This window comes from Capsella rubella, unplaced genomic scaffold (genome assembly GCF_000375325.1).
Source record: "Capsella rubella cultivar Monte Gargano unplaced genomic scaffold, Caprub1_0 scaffold_1, whole genome shotgun sequence".
In the NCBI taxonomy this organism is placed as follows: Eukaryota; Viridiplantae; Streptophyta; class Magnoliopsida; order Brassicales; family Brassicaceae; genus Capsella; species Capsella rubella.
Window position 1 is genome coordinate 5,439,792 of NW_006238923.1, and position 18,121 is coordinate 5,457,912.

General features: G+C 36.9%; 4 protein-coding genes and 1 non-coding gene across 6 annotated transcripts; all 5 read left to right on the forward strand.

Moving 5' to 3' along the window:
- The first annotated feature begins 1,401 nt into the window (after nucleotides 1-1,401).
- LOC17897490 lies at nucleotides 1,402-2,376 on the forward strand. Its single transcript, XM_006303229.2, has 3 exons — nucleotides 1,402-1,810; nucleotides 1,904-2,029; nucleotides 2,124-2,376. The coding sequence occupies exons 1-3, from the start codon at nucleotides 1,419-1,421 to the stop codon at nucleotides 2,362-2,364; spliced, it is 759 nt and encodes a 252-aa protein (XP_006303291.1). The 5' UTR covers nucleotides 1,402-1,418; the 3' UTR covers nucleotides 2,365-2,376.
- Nucleotides 2,377-3,448: 1,072 nt separating this feature from the next.
- Nucleotides 3,449-6,057, forward strand: LOC17899076. The gene is made up of 6 exons (XM_006306190.2): nucleotides 3,449-3,894; nucleotides 3,997-4,116; nucleotides 4,231-4,421; nucleotides 5,156-5,447; nucleotides 5,529-5,654; nucleotides 5,729-6,057. Exons 1-6 carry the CDS (start codon nucleotides 3,515-3,517, stop codon nucleotides 5,874-5,876), a joined length of 1,257 nt encoding a protein of 418 aa, XP_006306252.2. The 5' UTR covers nucleotides 3,449-3,514; the 3' UTR covers nucleotides 5,877-6,057.
- Nucleotides 6,058-6,227: 170 nt separating this feature from the next.
- Nucleotides 6,228-6,309, forward strand: TRNAS-AGA. Its single transcript has one exon. It is a non-coding gene; the product is annotated as a tRNA-Ser (tRNA).
- A 109-nt stretch (nucleotides 6,310-6,418) lies between these two features.
- Nucleotides 6,419-10,570, forward strand: LOC17898879 (centromere protein C). 2 transcript variants are annotated; one of them, XM_006306804.2, is made up of 11 exons: nucleotides 6,419-6,684; nucleotides 7,322-7,476; nucleotides 7,592-7,677; nucleotides 7,770-7,866; nucleotides 7,967-8,124; nucleotides 8,211-8,971; nucleotides 9,064-9,133; nucleotides 9,311-9,459; nucleotides 9,621-9,873; nucleotides 9,968-10,075; nucleotides 10,155-10,570. In XM_006306804.2, exons 1-11 carry the CDS (start codon nucleotides 6,514-6,516, stop codon nucleotides 10,283-10,285), a joined length of 2,139 nt encoding a protein of 712 aa, XP_006306866.2. In that variant the 5' UTR covers nucleotides 6,419-6,513; the 3' UTR covers nucleotides 10,286-10,570. The 2 variants fall into 2 exon arrangements, with proteins under 2 accessions (XP_006306866.2, XP_006306865.2); XM_006306803.2 differs by having other exon boundaries at nucleotides 6,420-6,684; nucleotides 9,624-9,873.
- Nucleotides 10,571-15,100: 4,530 nt separating this feature from the next.
- LOC17897132 (F-box/kelch-repeat protein At1g15670) lies at nucleotides 15,101-16,489 on the forward strand. The gene has a single exon (XM_006305106.2). It carries the CDS (start codon nucleotides 15,199-15,201, stop codon nucleotides 16,282-16,284), a length of 1,086 nt encoding a protein of 361 aa, XP_006305168.1. The 5' UTR covers nucleotides 15,101-15,198; the 3' UTR covers nucleotides 16,285-16,489.
- The last annotated feature ends 1,632 nt before the right edge of the window (nucleotides 16,490-18,121 follow it).

Genomic DNA, 18,121 nt, shown 5'->3' on the forward strand with positions numbered 1-18,121 from the left:
GCAATGTTCATAAAATTCCCATGATGATACTACCCAAGACTTCTGGTAGGCATCGAACTAAATTTACAATTATGTCTAAACAACATAACTCTCCTCTCTTAAACTAACCAATATTGTCCTTATCTAGGTTATGGCTGACTCTACTTGCTTTCACTTGCATTCGATATGTGCTTCCGAATCTCCAATGTGCAGTAGGGTGCTTTGTGTGGCCTGTGATGTTCCTTCTTAAAACACTCTGGGAAGGCATACAAGCTGTGATGACTGCGGTCGCTACATTCTTTGCGCTCATCGTTGGAATCTTTTTGGCCATTATTGGGATGTTTGCGTCCCTCTTCGAATAAAAATTATGGATCTCCTCATGTCGATTTCTTCAACAATTGTTGTAATATACTCTGTTTCGATTTAGAAAAGTATTAACCAAGTGTCATTAGCATATTAATGAACGCTTTCTGTTCCAATATCTTTGCATGGCAGATAAACATGTAATTATCTGTATTTGAATAACTGGTTTTTCTTTCGTAAAAGGCCTCTTTGGTCATCTTGAAGAAGCGCTTCATGACGAGAAAGCATGCCGCATGCTTAACATCTTAACTTTCCCTTATAACTATAGACCAAACACCCAATTATGTTAGTCAAAGAACCCACAAGGAATGATAATTGTTGATATGTGTAGAGATGATTCGACTTTAATCAATATCGAGTTCAGTTAAGAGTATTTCTAACCTATTTCTTCATTTTTTTTTTCTTTCTGTAAATTAAAGTAACTCTATTTGGAGGTGAAATTTTTCCTTAACCCTATTTCAGTTCCAACTTTTATATATTATAGTGAAATAACTGGAGATACTGTATCTATTTTTGAGTTGAAATAAAATAGGGTTAGAAATAACTTACTCTAAACTAGAGTTAAGAGATAATTATGGAAATGGTTTAAATACACTAGCATATTACCGGCTAGTTGATTGGTTGAGACTTGAGAGGAGATCACGTACTCACTACTATACATATATGTAATTGACTTAGAATTTGGTGTAGCCACCGTGTAGGTCTTGAAAAAAATAGAAGAGCAAGTTAACTCCGAAAGTCTACGTACTTGTGTTTCATTGTAAAAGACTACGTAGTTGACTTAGAATTAGTATTGGTGTCGATTTGGTCTTAAAATAATAATAATAGTTGGAAATGTCTATAGTACTCTTTGTAAATGCATATCCACATCGTTGAGGTTTATTTAAATAAATAAAAATAGACTAGTTTACAAATTGACTTTTAGAATAGATCTTGACGTAGAGATTGGTCTTAAAATAATAATTTAGCACCAAATAATTGGCTAGCGCTGTATTTCAACGCATGTTCATATCTATATGAACTAGTAGTAATTCGATTGGACAGAGTAGAACAACCTAAACGAAAAACGATCATCGATGGAGAGCCCTTTGTTGACGACCAAGAGTGAGCACAACGTCGATGACTTTACAATCCATGGCGATTCGTCCTCAAATGAAGAGCACATCGTCGACGTTACAGCTCATGGCGATTCTTCATCAGCTGATGAGCAAACACCGCATGATAAGGGTGTTCAATGCAGTGATATATTTACATTTAGAACTGTTCGGGTTTTAGTCGAGTTTGTTGTGGCTTTGGTCCAGATTGCTGCAGCCATTGCTGTCCTGTCTCTGACAAAAGATGAACAACAGCCTTCACAAAAAACATTACTTACACTGATCGTCAGTTATACCGGTTGTTGTGTTGCCTCCCTCCCTGTTCTAGGTTTGCGTTTCTCGCATTATTACCGAAGTGTTAGTTCAGAAACAAGGTATAAACTCTATATTCTGTTTTAAAAAGTATTTGTTAGAAACTTAGAAACCGAATTCGATATAAATAATGGTTTTTAATTATTGATTTGCAGAATCTACACGGTGGTGGACAGTTTGAAAAAGATGCTTGAATATTTCTTCGTGGGTTGGGCTGTGGTGCTTTCGTGGCATCTCATCAATAACTCATCATCTCTAGATAATACTACGCAACAGTTCTGGTAAATATGTTATAAATATGTCCTGATCGAAAACAGAATAAACCCTCTCGCTAATAAAAATAATAATCCATGTAACATTTTCATATTTTTGCAGGTTATGTATGGCTTTCCTTGCTATCAGTTGCATTCTACATGTGCTTCCTAACCTCCCCTGTGCGGCGGTTTGTTTTCTGTATCCTATGATACTACGTGTTACCCAATCTATAGACTTCCTTGATGACATTACTGATACGGTTGATGATATTAACTGGACAATCTTTCTATACTTTGGAATCTCTATCTCCGTTATCTTCTGCATCTGCAGTTGTTGTTGTTGTTGTTTCCGACGCAGATAAAAAAATAAAGATTCGGTCATGTCGTTTTTTTTTGTTTACGAATGTGTAACACTCTTATCTATCTACCAAGTAAAGCAAGTGTTGTTGTCAAATACGAAAGATACAATGCTTATATTCCATTACGTACGTTTAAGCTTAATTAGGAGCAGCGTTACGTACGTTTGAACAGTGGCGGAGCTAGAAACTTTGTCCACCAGGGTCACCATTTAAAAAAAAAAAAATACATAAGCCTAAACCTAAAGCTACACCAAAAAAGTCTATAACCTTAGTATATTTACTTAAAAAATAATTTTTTTTATACCTAATATTATGTATATAAACCTAAATTCTTGTATTTCCATATTTCACATAGGTCAATTGTTTGATCAGATAAAAATTCATATGAGTCAATTGTCTTAATGGATAAGGGTCAAAAAAAAAATTTACATACAAATTCAACTAATTTAAAATTTTTACCAGGGTCAATTGACCATTATAGTTGTTGTCTGCCTCCGCCCCTGCGTTTGAACCGATTTAATCGAAGAATTAAGTGGTGGACGTGTAGTCAGGTCTTCCAAAAATACTTAAAGCTCATAACAACAAAAGCTAAACTAATTATAGTATAAACAAAATAACTAGGCATCCAAAAGATTCCCGAGAGTAAGTTACTAATGTGTTAGTCGAGCAGCACGATGCCTAGTTATTTTGTTTATACAATAATTCGAGAAATGATTGTTATTACAACAATTTTTTGTTCACAAAAGAAAAGGAAAATCTAATTTTTTTTGGACCAACTAAGGAAAATCTATCTACAAAGGAAAGTTTTGGATTAAAATCTATTAAAAAGGAAAATATCCGTCAGTTTCTTAAATTTGCACCGATCCCATTAACTAGATCCAAATTTCATAATTTCATTGCCTAAATTAAAATTACGAAAATTATATCCAAATTCAAATCAGTTAAAAAATTAAAAATTTAAATGAGATTTGACTTCTAAATTTTGTCTTCTTTTTTTTTTTCGTTTCTCTCGAATTAGTCTTTTAAATAATACATAGTACCAATAATTATTTTTGATACAGCAGAGCATCAAATAATTGGACAGGTCTATACTATACATATGCATTTGTTTCAACGCAGGTTTCGATGGATCCGAGGAAACCAAAGGTGATTAATGGAGTCCCCTTTGCTGAACAAGAGTGAGCACAATGTCGACGTTACAACCAGTGCCAGTTCTTCATCAAATGATGAGCACGTCGTCGACATGACAAACGATGAAGAAAGTTCTTTACCAACTGATGACCAAACACCGTTTGAGGCTGTGGGCGTTCCATCGCGTGATCCATTCACAGAAGAAAATGTTATGAATTTGGTTGAGTTTGTACTGACGTTTGTCCAGATCGTTGCAGCCATTGTAGGTGTGACTCGGGCTGATGATAAACATAAAGAAGATTCATTGTTTATATGGATCAATGTTTATACTGGTGCTTGTATCGTCACTCTCCTTATTCTATGCGGCCAACTTTGGAATTATAACGTTAGCTTAGACTCAAGGTATTATAACCTATGTTTCTTTTTCTTTTTCATTTTTTTTTTTGTTGTTGTTAGGCATTAGAAACCGAAATCGATCGATAATGGTTTTTATTGGGTTCGCAGGAGTCCAATGGCCCGTGTAAAGAAGCTGCTTGAACAATTATTCGTCTGCTTGTTTGTGGCTTTTTTATGGATTTCTTTTGTCAACTCATCACCTGTTGATCATACGTCTCCCCTCTTCTGGTGGGCGTCTATTTTTGTTTTTTTAACGATAATGTTATTTTTTTAAAGAACAGAATATATTCGGCTGATCTCTGGCTAAGTAATAATATTCACCATTGTCATTTTAATTTGCAGGCTATGTGTGGCTTTCATTGCTTTCAGTTGCATACGATACGTTCTTCCCAACTTAAAATGTACAACCTTCTGTTTAGCTTTTGTTTGTTTATCGTGGGTGACTGCATTCCAGGAAGGCGTGAGCCCCAACATGGTGCTTATCGGTGGAATCGTTATGTGCATTTTGGGAATCATAAGCACCAAATATTCATGCTGATAAAAATAATAATGGTGTGATCTTGTTTTCTTCTTTCCTTTGATCAACAATTGTTTGTAACACTTAAAAAAATAAAAACCAAGGTGTCATTACTGAATGATCCTCTCTTATTGAAATCGCTGAGCGATTACTCAAAAGCATTTTCTTGCGTACCAAAACTATCTATGCAAGAAAACCACAATTTGGAAAAAATATCGATTAACAAAAAGAGGCCTATATATAATTTTATTTTTATGGAGTTTAATCCAATATACACATTTTGTCCTTACCTAATTGTCAAAGATAAGCGTTTAGTTATACTGGGTAGTTGTACGAGCAGCCCCTACGGTGTCTTTACTATCAGGAGACAGCCGCCCCTGTTGAGATATTTAACTACATGAAAGCGTCACTACTTCATATAAAAATTAGCTCCACTTGCAAAAGTAGAGCAAAGGAACAACATGAAAGGCTGCTCACATGATGCCGAAGCTGGCGAAAAACTGAAGGATTAATTACTTGACAAGGTCAATGCTTTGTGCTTTCAATGTAGAATTAATACTATAATTTGGTACCAACCAAATAGTAACTTCAATGGTTGTTTATTCATTCTAGGATATTACTATAATTGACTTACGAATGGTCTGGGTTTATACTTGGAAGGCCGTCTATATAAATGTTTTGTATTTAAACGCATATGATTAATTAAGTTCGATTTGAATACGAGAAGTAGAAAGAAACCAAAAGTGTGAATAATGGAGAGCCCTTTGTTGAGCAACGATGAGCACATCGTCGACATGACACCCGATGATTATTCTTCATTAATCTATACGCTAGTATCATATCCGGTTGCAATTGCTTCGAACTTGATTGAGCTTATTATGACCTTGGTCCAGATTGTTGCAGCCATAGCAGTTGTTAAAGGAACCAAAGGTGAATATCCAGAAGCAACATGGATCCTCGTCTATACTTATGGTTGTATTGCCAGTCTCCCTATTCTATGCTGGCGTTTCTGGCAGATCCTTCATCCTATCTCACACCTAAGGTACGTATGATTAATTTGTGTGTTTCTTTTTTTGTTTCTTTGTTTACTTAGAAACAAACATTAATGCTTTTTTTTTTTCAGAATCAATCGAGTGATGTTTGGTTTGAGGACGATGTTTGGATGTTTCTTTGCGGGCTGGATCATGGTGTTCTTCTGGGTCTTTGTTTGCAGCTCATCGTCTCTAGATCATACTAGTCAACTCTTCTGGTACGCATCGAACAAATTTTACAATATAATATCCCAAAAAAAACATTATTCATTATCGTTGTTTGTTATTGCAGGTTATGTGTGGTTTTCCTAGCTTTTGGTTGCATTCGATACGTGCTTCCTAATGTAATATGTGCAGCGACGTGTTGCTGTATGTTTACGACGTTATGTTTTACAGCCGTTTTAGGCGTGAGGACTGAAGAGGAGGAGTCATCGACGTGAAGATCTTACTCGCTGATCTCGTTGTTGCGCGGGGATGATGAAAAGAGTTGGATCACATGTTTTCTTGGTCAACAGTTGTTGTATTACTATATCTCTGTATTTGCAAATGTCACTACTGAATTCGTACTTTTTTTTTGTGAACCAAAAGGAGAAAACAATAAAAAAGAAGATAATAAATATGATAAAGTGAAACGAAAAAGAGTCGTAGTGTTTCGCTTTTGACTTTGGTCGATCCCAGTACATTTTTATAGACCGCTTTTGAAAAGAATATAGATAGAGCATAAAAACTGGTATCTATCGGCACTGAATGAAGCGTGTATTACAGATTTTAGTGGTTTAAATAACAAATCAGTGGACGTGCCGGAGTGGTTATCGGGCATGACTAGAAATCATGTGGGCTCTGCCCGCGCAGGTTCGAATCCTGCCGTTCACGATTTTTTTAATAATCCTCCTTATCCAGTCTTCGGCAGTGTTGTTTTCCTTTTACTTTTCCATCCCGCCCATAATTTTACCCTAGAATCTAGATTGACACTGAATCCCGCTTTCTCTAACATTTCAATTTTCAAAACTCATCTCTTCTCTCTCTCTCTCTCTCTCGAGAATCTCATCATCGGCGGAGAAATGCTCGGTGATTCAGATGGCTGATGTGCGCCACAATTCAAGTTTAGAGTCGGATGATCCCCTTCATGCTTACTCAGGTCTATCGTTGTTTCCTCGCACATTAAAATCCTTGTCGAATCCTCTTCCTCCTCCTAGACTTCATCAATCCGAAGATCTACAGCAGACCCATACTCTCCTTGAGTCTATGGTAAGCTTTCCCCCCCCCCCCCTCTTAACCTGCTTTACACTTCGATTTGATGCATTAGCTAGGGTTTGGTTTGCTTAGATCGTAATTACGGAAACGATTCGAGTTGGTGATTTTACGGCTACGAAATCAGTTTGAGAGATTTCTGGCTGGTTTAATCGCATTCCTGCTTTGTTTCTGATAATCCGCTTCTGGGTGTTCCCAAATGATGAAGATTAGGTTTTTGCTTACAGAGAGTCTGATTTATGAGCCTACTGTACGAAATGTCTCTGTGTTAACTGAAATCAGAAAGCAATTTCCTCGGAAGTTTAAGAATTCTGATATTGGATAACCGTGAGATCTAGGCGTTGTGTCTCTGGGTTCGTATTATGTGAGCGCAGACCCAAGGAAGCACAACAGCTTTATGTTTGCTCAGTACATAAGCTGTAGTTAGATAGCCTGTTAATGATTTATATATGAAGTGTTGTACCACTATTCTTTTGGCTTAAAGGCTTTTCTTAGTTTTAGTTGTTAAGATTTTGCAGAACATTTTTCTTTGTCGGTTGTGTATATTATCCCTTTCAGTGTTATATCCTGACATTTCAAGCTCAGTATCTCAGTCTAATTATTTCTTGTCAAATTCTTGGCTTCTACCTTACAGCCTTTTGAAATTCAAAAAGAGCATCAGGAGCAGGCAAAAGCTATCTTAGAAGATATGAATGTAGATGTCAAGCTGAACCCTGATCCAAATAAACGAGAACGAAGACCGGGATTAGACCGTAAGCGAAAAAGCTTTTCTGTTAACCTTACGACAAGGTAAAGATCATAGCAACTGATCCAATGATTTAGTATACTAAATTTCTTTATTTTTCACTTCATCCGATTTCTTTACAAGTTAGTTGAAAACCTATATTAAATATTCTTGTTGCAGTCGACCACCTCCAGTTGCACCAAGCTTTGATGGTGGTAAATTTCCAAGACCTGAAGATTACTTTGCTGAATATGATAAATTTGAACGTGAGTTTATCTTTTCTGTTATTCATATTCTTGCCATGTTTCTTACACAACTGTCATTCATTTATGCTTTCTTTTTGCTGGATTTGAAATAGTTGCCAATCGAGAATGGCAGAAGCTGACTGGCTCCAGTGTAATAGATACGCAACAGAACCCGCCATCAAGGCGCCCTCACAGATCAGGAATTCCAGGGTTTGTACTATGGCAACTCTGCTAGAGCATGTTTCAGAGTTGTTTGATTTGCATATTTTGCTATCTGTTTCCCTTGATACTGAAAAATTTCAAATTTTAGGAGGAAACGGGCTCCATTCAAGCATAGTTATACGGATAATTATTTCACTGATGCTATCAACCAGGAAACTTCAGAAAAGGAACACCCCATTCCTTCTGAACAAAGCCTAGAAAAGACTACAGCTGCACCAGTTATGAATACGGACAGGGAAGTCGAAGGTGAGTGATGATTTGTTTGATCATGGTCGTTACCATTTTGTTAAATCATGCTACCTTCTGATAGTGTAAGAAACTGTGTTTTGCAGATTCAACCGTAGCAACGGACAAGGACTTAGACAACATTTTGAATGAGTTGCTTGCTTGCAGTCGGGATGAGCTTGAGGGGGATGGTGCCATCAATCTTTTGCAGGATCGCTTGCATATCAAGCCCTTTAATGAAAAAGATATTTCTGAACTTCAAGATGTTAGAGAAATGGACTTGAAGGCATCCCGAAAGAGTGTGTTGTCTAATATACAGAATACGCTGAAATGGATCCACACGGATGGGGTTCGAAGAAATAGCCACTCGCCATCCCCCCTGATGAAAAAACATTTTTCGTCACCAAACCCACCAAAGGAACAGTTATCATTTCCTGACATCCATAATTTGCTTTCAGGGAAGCACCAGTCTACTGAGGTTGATATACAACCTTCAGCAAAAGGTTTGAATATCGGTTCCAGCTCTTCGTTGACCAAGGATGCTGATAAAGATATAACTACTACATCCCCGTCTAATGTGGGTACTATAGACGTTGGTAAACCTTTCAACAGCTCAGTGAAGAAGAGTTCCGGTGAAGATGATTCTGGTATTGGCATCCATAGATTTCATTCAAGTGGAGATGGGAACGCAGATAATTGTGTGGATGATAGCATCACTTACAAAAATTCAGCTACGCTAGTGGTGAATGTAGAAATGCAAACAAAAGGAAAAGATGTGCCCGTGAGTGAAGGTGGAGCAAACAGTAACTCTGGCACAAGGGAAAATGATGCTGATGTCAATGAAGACACTGATCGGTTAGAAAGGCTGGTTAGTTTCTCCTTGACTGTACGGTACTTTTTATTAACATAATTTAACCTCTTGTTGGTTACACACCTCTTGTGAATTTGTTTGTCATATAGGCGGAGTATGCATCTAGGGAGGTTACAGGACCTTTTATTGTAGAAGAGGATAGTATCCCGTATCAGCAAGGTACGGCAACCTTTACCTGCATGCTATATTGAAATCTCTAAAACTAATCAAGCACATTAGCATATCTCCTACCTTAACTTTCCACACTTTACCATTAGATACTTACTTCCATCGTTTTTCAGTTCACCTTATAATTGTGATTCAAATTTTTCCTTACGCCGTTTTGTTCGCCTACAGGTGCATCCTCAAAGTCTCCAAACAGAGCTCCAGAACAGTTCAATACAGTGGATGGATCCTTTGAACATGCAGATGACATTCAGAGCCAACATGAGGAGGAAAAGGACAACAGGGACACTGCTTGTGGAGTTCAAGTAGAAAATCCTCAGGTTAGTTTCTCATTATTTTCTGTTCACTTCTGTGGAGTCTGATATCAAGGCCAATTCATCTTCATGTTGTCTCAATTGTTATAGTCGGTTCATCATTTCTCTACATTTATCCTTTACAAATCACAAATGAATTAGAAATTTTTTGATCAACTTATTTTCAGCAGGAGGTTCACAACTCCTCAGACAAACAAAGAAGCAAAAGAAGAAAGAGGGGATCTTCTGATAGCAATATGAAAAAGCGAAACAAGACTGTGCATGGTGAGACTGGAGGCGACAAGCAAATGAAAACATTACCACATGAAAGTGGAGCGAAGAAGCAAACCAAAAGAAAATCCAACGAGAGAGAAGAGAAGAAGCAAAAGCAAACTGTTACGCGTGAAGCGAAAATATTCTCGCGCAGGAAAAGCCTTGCAGGTACATAGACTTGCCAAAAAAACTTAACTACGTTTGTGGTGCTGCACTTTGGACTAATTCTTTTTTTATTTTATTTTTTTTGGCCCTGTCGAAGGTGCTGGTACTAAAATGGAAGGTGGAATCAGAAGAAGTACAAGAATTAAGTCGAGACCACTCGAATACTGGAGAGGTGAAAGATTCTTGTACGGGCGCATCCATGAGAGTAAGTCACATATTCGTTTAACCACAACGATTTCAATATACTTGTTTTTCAATTTGTAACTTGTCTATTGTTACCACAGGTTTGACTACTGTTATCGGCATAAAGTATGGATCCCCGGAAGATGGTAAAAACGACAAGCGCGCATCTAAGGTGAAATCATTTGTATCTGATGATTACAAAGATCTGGTTGATTTTGCTGCCCGGCATTAGAGAGTATGATAAACCATCCTCTTGTGATCATAACTCTCTATAGATAGATGGTGTGTATTGTGTCTTACGACCTTCACTAAACCTGTCACTGTCTTCCTTTAGAACCGCAACAGCATAAGACTTTTTGGCAAATGTAACGGGAGTATTTCAACGCTCGATTAGTCTCTTCCATGATACTTGTCAACTTGAATTTGTCAAATCACATTAGTCTTTTGCCTCTTTGATATATCTTTAGGGTACTTTTCGTAAATCACCTTTCTCTCTTAAATGCTGCCTTGACTATTATTATATTCTCCAAACTAAAGTCAAATATATTGTACAGTGTATTTAGGTTGCTATTTGATTAAAACAAATGTCAGGTTATTATCGACTTTATGTTGTAAAAGATAATGGTTGATGGCCATTAATTTATGATGATGAAATTGAAAAATAAAAATATATACAATGTAACTGATATTAGTTTTAAAAAAATATAATAAAGAAAAAGGCATATGAAAAAGATACAATGAATATAACAATTGTTTTCAAATAGTTTTTTTTTAAAACTGTTGATAATAGAACCCCCCCCAAAAAAAAAAAATCCAATCTTAGTTTAGCTGTCTAGACTTTCTTTTAAACTCGAACTTAACATTCTTACCCCTCATTAATCTACTCTTCTTGGATAGTGTGGCGAGATTGAATTGCAATATTGAGTAATTGTTGATGATGGATGGTCCTATCCTAACCTTTTGATAGAAGTAGCAGCAACTTGATTTTTTTCGTACAAAACATTCCACTTTTTAGGTAAAATGCCAATATTTGAAAAAGAAGCAACACAATTTTGGAAGAGCAAAATTAAATGGCTGACGATATTATTGTACTTTGTTTTCTATACGGTTTAAATAAGAAAAAAAGTACTTTGGCTTCCGAACTGATTAATTTTTAAACCCCGCCTTTCTCGAACCTGGCCTCCCCCACTTCTTACGCTTTGACCTCCGGACAAGACACTTAGAGGAAAAACAAAGAGACATAAACACGGTAGTTTAAAAATCAGTAATTATCTCCTAAACTATATATAGTAGAGAGTTTACTGCTAAACGAAGACAAATAATCTACGTCAGCAAATTGGATAACGATCAGAGAAACTGACAAAAGTAGACAACACAAGTTGTAAGAAGATATTCACGGGCTCCTCACTGCTTTTGATTAGAGACATTGGACCGTACAAATTCAAGTATATAGAGTCCTCTTCTTGTCACGTAGTAAATTATATCTTTATATAAAATAATTTGATATCATCTTCTTCAGCTGAGGACAAAATATATATATATATATATATTTTTAATTTGGAAATAAAACGATAGTATACATGACATATATACATATATTATACATTTCTTTTTTTTTTTTGTGAATACATTTCTGTAATCTCTATCTACGTAAATTCAGTATAATTCTCAATTCTTATTAACTAGTCAAAAAATTCGTAATAACTTTTTTTTTTGTGTGTGTTTATTTTCGTATCAACTACATGTTCACGGATTGTCTTTATTAATACTTCTTTCGAAATTGTTGTTAGACACACGTTTCCCACAATGGAGAGCAAAAAGGTTGGAATAGTAGGCTGCGAGAGTGCATTGGATCTCTCTAATCTATAAGTTGTGTTCCTTTAATATGCATGCTATATATATATATCAAAAATGTTTGGCGAAAGACATGATGATCTGTCCGAGATGTTCGATCGACATTCTCCGGATAAGGAAAGGACTAGTTAATGATGGATGATGATACATTACATGCATCGTCTTCTCTTCTGATCAATCTCCTATATGGAGTGACGTGATAGACTTTGTTTATGGAGCTATTCATTGTCGGTTGGGACGATGGACAGACATATACCATTTTAGTAGCTAGATCGTCTCATCTTTGTATTGCTTTAGCCTTTAGCTAACGTACAATTGGTTGATGAGTGTGATTATTCTTTAAAAAGTATTATCAGTCTTCCTTATGCTATATTTTTCTTAGTGTATGATATATGTCATAATTGTGTTACAGTAATTAAGTATAACTCTTAAAAATTAGTGACAATCTGATTTTGCTGAAAAAAAAGTAAAATTTATCAAAACTACTACTATGATTTTGTTTTTTTGTTTTCTTTTAGAGGGGACAAACTTAAGTTTGGTATGTGGTTTTTGTCATTTACTATATAGTATCTCTACTAAATTATTTAAAATGTCTATTATGAATAGATATGATAATGTAACAGAAAACAAAGAAGTCAGTGAAAGTGACAAAGGTATTATTATTGCATTGTTTTTCTTTTTTTTTTGTTTTCTTCTATTATTGCCTTGTTTTAAAAGTCGCCTTATACTTCTAGAATTTCGTGTTTATATTATCGTGTTTTGCGTTGGGCGAATTGTATTTTCTGTTCGACCAATCAAAGCCAAATCATCATCAGTTTTCTTTTAAAATGTTCCGGTTGATTTAAATAATCAAGTTCGTACTGTATTTATCAAAATCTTTAACAATTTACATCGAGACGCTCTCACACACACTAGACCGTCTAGTCGCTTTTGGATAGGATTAACCAAATTTAAGCATATGGTTCACTCTATAATCATCCGTGTTTATTGATATGATATGATAAATCTGACACTATACTATATAGTATAGTGTTGTTAGGATAGAATAATCGTCTAGGTGGCTATTGGTTAGCATGTCTTCGTGAATAAGTTACGCCACATGGGATCACATGGATGGACCTTTTTATAAAACTATTTCGAAATACTGTAACCTTTTCTTTTTGTCGGTTTCGAATAATTTAATTACCATACTCTTGACTTTTATTTATTTATTTATAAAATGTTGGAATTTAGCATTCATTTAGAACCCTTGCATTAAAATGTTGGCGTATTATTTATTGATTTCCTTATATATATATACCCACTACGTACTGATCCGATCAGCTAGTTGAATACTAGTAGTAATATTTTATATTGATTTGTCTCCATTTAAGCTACAACGTGGTTACAATAGATTCATTAACACGTTACTTAAAAGCTTCTATATAATTCTTTTTATATATATATATATATATATATATATATATTTGAATAATTAGGGGCACACGGTTACGTTAATTCCACGGCGACCATCTTATAAGTATTGCGATTAGTGATAGAGAGTGTTAACTATATCCATCATTCGCAAAGTCACCTACGAATATTATAAGATGCTTAACGTGACAGATGGATTTAGGTGTTCATTTAACATATATAATCTACAACATACACCAAAGAAAAAGAAAAAGAAAAACAAGTCGAGAGTACGATTAGTTAATTAGCAACAAATAGATGAGTTAATTAACGAGACTTTAATTGAAGCTAGTTAGCCAGGTTTGCTTAGAAAAGATGCTCGTAGATCTAGAAATCTATTGACCATCACATAATTTCAACATATCTCAATTTGGTTCAAGGTCTCCATCAGATAAACCAAAGAGAAAATTGTATTCTCTGCCATGAACAGTGTCATTTCTTCTAAGAAATGCCACTTTCATTCCAATCTTCTAAGAAATGACATAGTACCCACTTTAACTCATAAAAATGTCAATTCTATCCCTCACTCAAACTTTCTCTCTTTTCTTTCATTTTTTCTCATCTATTTCTCTTCTTCTTTCATTTTTTCTTTCTTTCTTTCTCTTCTTCTTTCATCTTTTCTTTCTTCAACAACAAACAAATCTCTCTACAATTCCGGCAGACTAGTTCCGGCGAACCATTTCCGGTGGACCAGTTCCGGCGGACCAGTTGCAGTTCCGACGGACCAGTTGCAGTTCCGGCGGACCAGTTCCGGCGGACCAGTTCCGGCGGACCAGTTGCAGTTCCGGCGGACCAGTTCCAGTTCCAGCGGAATAAGTCTCAGTAGACCAGATCTGATAGACGAGATATGACAGACCAGTTTCGATGGACCAATTCTGGAGTATCAGATCCGGCAAACCAGATTCAGTGGATCATATTAGGTGAAGAAGTTACAGCGAACCATAACCAGTTCTGATGGACCAGATCTGGTGGACCAGAATCGGTAGACCAAACTTGTCCATCCTACAGATTTCTTGAAACCACAAGAAATTAAGCAGAAGATAAAACAAATGATGCATCTATGGAAGATATCATCAATGATCCATCTAGGTATACACTTTCGATCACACATTTGTGCGTTGATGGACTAGATTCGGTGGACTAGATCTGATGTCTGTAATATGTCCATTTTTTGTTTCTTAATTTGTTGTCCATTATACGTATATAATAAAAGCAAAGAGTATCGGCACACACAAAAACTTGTCTATTAATTAATGTCCATAATTGGTTTATGTCAGATTTTTTTGTCTTCTTTCTTTGAGGATATATTTGTCTTTTTAATTTACAATAAAAATGAATATGGCATTTTACAAAATACAAAGTTGAAAATGGCAGTTTTAAAAGTTTGAGTTTTGAAAGTGGTATTTTACATAAAATTCCCAATGAGAGATCAGATACGTTCGTATACCATCAAAAACAAAAGAAGCAAAAAAAAGTCGTAAAAGCAAAATAATTCAAAAGTTTTATATGTATATAGCAACTTTTCATGAGAGAAACGCAATCTTTTACTTTTCATGTCTTAACCAATTATATCTTCTTATTGGAATCGAAAATGGGTCGATATAAGATAAATTAAATTACCTATCTATCCTCGAATTAAAGAAAAATATTCCAGTTTCAGTTTATAGCTTCCAGAAGACTTTAATCTCTCTATAAAGTGGCCACACACTCTCTCTTCTCTCCTCACCTCATTCGACATTCATAATCAAATCATATTCCCAATCTCAATATATTTCCTTTAAAAAAATAATACACCTTATTTGCAAACATTTTTTTCTCGAACCTTAACTTTCCAAGACGATGGAGCTTATTCCTGATCTTCCCGAAACCGTAGCCCGCGAGTGTCTCCTACGCAGCTCATACCAGCAGTTCCCTCTTATGGCCTCCGTTTGCAAACTCTGGCAGCGTGAAATCAGCCTCCCTGATTTTTTCCGACACCGGAAATCTTCAGGACATAGTCAAGAGCTTGTTGTCCTGTCTCAAGCTCAAGTCGACGACCCGGTCAAGAAACTCGGATCGGGTAAAACCATCCCCACCCCCGTGTACCGGGTTTCCGTTCTTGAACTTGGGTCCGGTCTGAGGAGCGAGCTGCCTCCTGTCCCAGGCCAAGGCCAATCCAACGGGTTGCCTCTCTTCTGCCGACTAGCCTCTGTCGGGTCGGATCTTGTTGTATTGGGCGGACTTGACCCGGTCACATGGCGGACCTCTGACTCGGTCTTCGTTTTCAGCTTCTTGACGTCTACGTGGCGCGTCGGGGCGAGCATGCCAGGTGGACCTCGTTCTTTCTTCGCCTGCGCTTCGGATTCTGAACGGAACGTCTTCGTGGCGGGTGGACACGACGAAGACAAGAACGCCATGATGTCAGCTTTAGCATATGACGTGGCCGAAGATAAATGGGCCTTTTTGCCGGATATGGGCCGTGAGCGAGACGAGTGCACTGCTATTTTCCACTCTGGCAAATTCCACGTCATCGGTGGTTACGCCACTGAGGAGCAAGGGCAGTTTAGTAAAACAGCTGAATCGTTCGACGTCACCACGTGGCGGTGGGGTTCCCAAGCGGACGAGTTCCTCTCTACGGGGATGACTACGTGGCCTCCGATTTGTGCTGCCGGCGAGAACGGAGATTTGTACGCTTGTTGTCGCCGTGATCTGATGGTGATGAGAGGCGATACGTGGCATAAAGTGGGGGATCTACCTGCTGACGTGTGCAATGTGTCTTATGTGGCGGTAAGGAGGTCCGGGAAGGTGGTCGTGATCGGTTCTGCTCGGTACGGCGAACCAAGCGTAGGGTATAATTGGGATATGAGCAACTCTCGATGGGTAAAACTGGAAAGGCATGAAAAATATGAAGGTCACGTTCAAGCTGGCTGCTTCTTGGAGATGTAAACAAAAAACACTTTTGAAAAGATTCCGAAACTTTTGTACGTCGTTCATGCGAAATGACGCTAAATTTGGTCGGTTGGTTTTCCAAAGCGTGACTGTATTCTAGAGCTATAGATAAATGTGTAAGCTCGATTGTAAATTTTGTTACAGTGGACTACTGCTCATTGCTGTTATAGATTTTTAATCTTAACCTTTAAAATTGCGACTTCTTCCACGAAGCTTACGAGGAGGAAAAGAGCGTCGATACTCGATACGTGTTGTGTTAGACGAATGAGCAATTAATGTATAGCATCAATTTAACATGAGCCTGGTTCCAATACATTTATGCATCCCTTTGAAACCCATATCATTTTAGGATTCCGACCAATATGTAGTGGAACCAGGCGTATATTGGGCCAAGAATAAATTTCGTAGCTTTCAATTTTGTAAGCTCATTAAAACAGTCCAATAACTATTATTTTTGTGCCTGTGTATGTAGAATAACGATGAGTCGTTCAATCTTTCCCAAAAAAGAGAAAACTAGAAAGAGAATATTGAATGAAATATTACATTTCCCTGTTGTACGTTTTTCGAGTTTAAATACTAGCCAATCCCTCTCTAGTCTCTACCCTACCCTGTATCACTCATATAGTTTCAATTTCCAAATTTTTATTTTTCTATAAGAAATCTCAGTTTCAGTGGAGACTAAAAAATCTCAAACAAACCAAGTGAATCTTCAAGTTGTCGAATCCAAAAGTTAAGAATATGAATCGATTATCTGCCATTCTCTCTCTCTCTCTCATAATTTTCGAGTATTTGACAGAAGAGTTATCGCCAATTTTCCGCTTAAGTTGTTGCTGCATGCATCCACAATGGAGAGAGGTTTCTGTCTGATCATGAAGGATGCGACAACGCTGTAGATTAATGTATATGCATAGTTGATCCAGATTTTGATCGGGGTCGGTGGCTGCGTCCACCTTTAGTATTAACCCTTTTTTTTTTTTGCTTGTTTACGTTTATCTTTGTCCGTTTTGTTCCCATGTGAAAGATATTGATTACATTAGCTTGATATATCTAGTACAAGTTCCCAAGGCTCCAAAACATGAATATTGGGTCAAAGCATATAGGAGAGGCCCATTATTCAGATATGGAAGCAGGAGTGGCCTATACACTATACAGTATATCGAATAAAAAAAACTGTGTGTTATTGGGCAAATATATGCCAACGAATCTCGGATATTCCATATTGTATAGCTTCCATTGATTAATCAAACATATTCAACACTTTTACTTCCTTGAAAAGTTCGCTCATTTAAATACCTTCCGTACACGGGTAAAGAAACAAATAACACTTTTATATATTTTACATTTTTGTTACAAGTACAATCTTACACTTGAAAAACCAAAACGTAACCATCGACCACGAGATGCTATAGCAAAGCTTATTATATCAACCAAATGATTATTAGTTAACAAGTTCATATATTAAAAACAAACTTCACATTTGTGTTTTTTTAGTTCTTAATTGATCGCTGAGCAAACCCTACGAATCTCCCCATCTGAGCCAGTCTTAACTTCTATGAGACTCATCTTGACCATCGACTTCCCGAACTCGGTTCCGAACTTCAAAGATGGTCGGCGTAAGCCTAATAACCTTTCAATGATGACTCGGGTCTCAGTGTCCTTCCATAGGACTAGGTCAGATTGGAGAACCACGCGACTTGACCTCACCTTTCTTAGGAACGATGTGTCAAACCTGTCAACACTTCCCTCGTCTAACTCGACTCGGGTGCCTCCATTTTGAGGGCACCGAGCCTGAATCAGGGGGACAAAACTTGGGTCGATTGATGGGTCGGGTTGT

Coding starts and splice junctions, on each gene's coding strand:
- LOC17897490 (XM_006303229.2), top strand. CDS start 1,419: ATGGAGAGCCCTTTGTTGACGACCAAGAGTGAGCACAACGTCGATGAC. Junction 1,811..1,903: donor AGTGTTAGTTCAGAAACAAG/GTATAAACTCTA, acceptor ATTGATTTGCAG/AATCTACACGGTGGTGGACA. Junction 2,030..2,123: donor AATACTACGCAACAGTTCTG/GTAAATATGTTA, acceptor ATATTTTTGCAG/GTTATGTATGGCTTTCCTTG.
- LOC17899076 (XM_006306190.2), top strand. CDS start 3,515: ATGGAGTCCCCTTTGCTGAACAAGAGTGAGCACAATGTCGACGTTACA. Junction 4,422..5,155: donor CATAAGCACCAAATATTCAT/GCTGATAAAAAT, acceptor CAAAAGTGTGAA/TAATGGAGAGCCCTTTGTTG. Junction 5,448..5,528: donor CATCCTATCTCACACCTAAG/GTACGTATGATT, acceptor TTTTTTTTTCAG/AATCAATCGAGTGATGTTTG.
- LOC17898879 (XM_006306804.2), top strand. CDS start 6,514: ATGGCTGATGTGCGCCACAATTCAAGTTTAGAGTCGGATGATCCCCTT. Junction 7,867..7,966: donor CACAGATCAGGAATTCCAGG/GTTTGTACTATG, acceptor TTCAAATTTTAG/GAGGAAACGGGCTCCATTCA. Junction 10,076..10,154: donor GTACGGGCGCATCCATGAGA/GTAAGTCACATA, acceptor TTGTTACCACAG/GTTTGACTACTGTTATCGGC.
- LOC17897132 (XM_006305106.2), top strand. CDS start 15,199: ATGGAGCTTATTCCTGATCTTCCCGAAACCGTAGCCCGCGAGTGTCTC.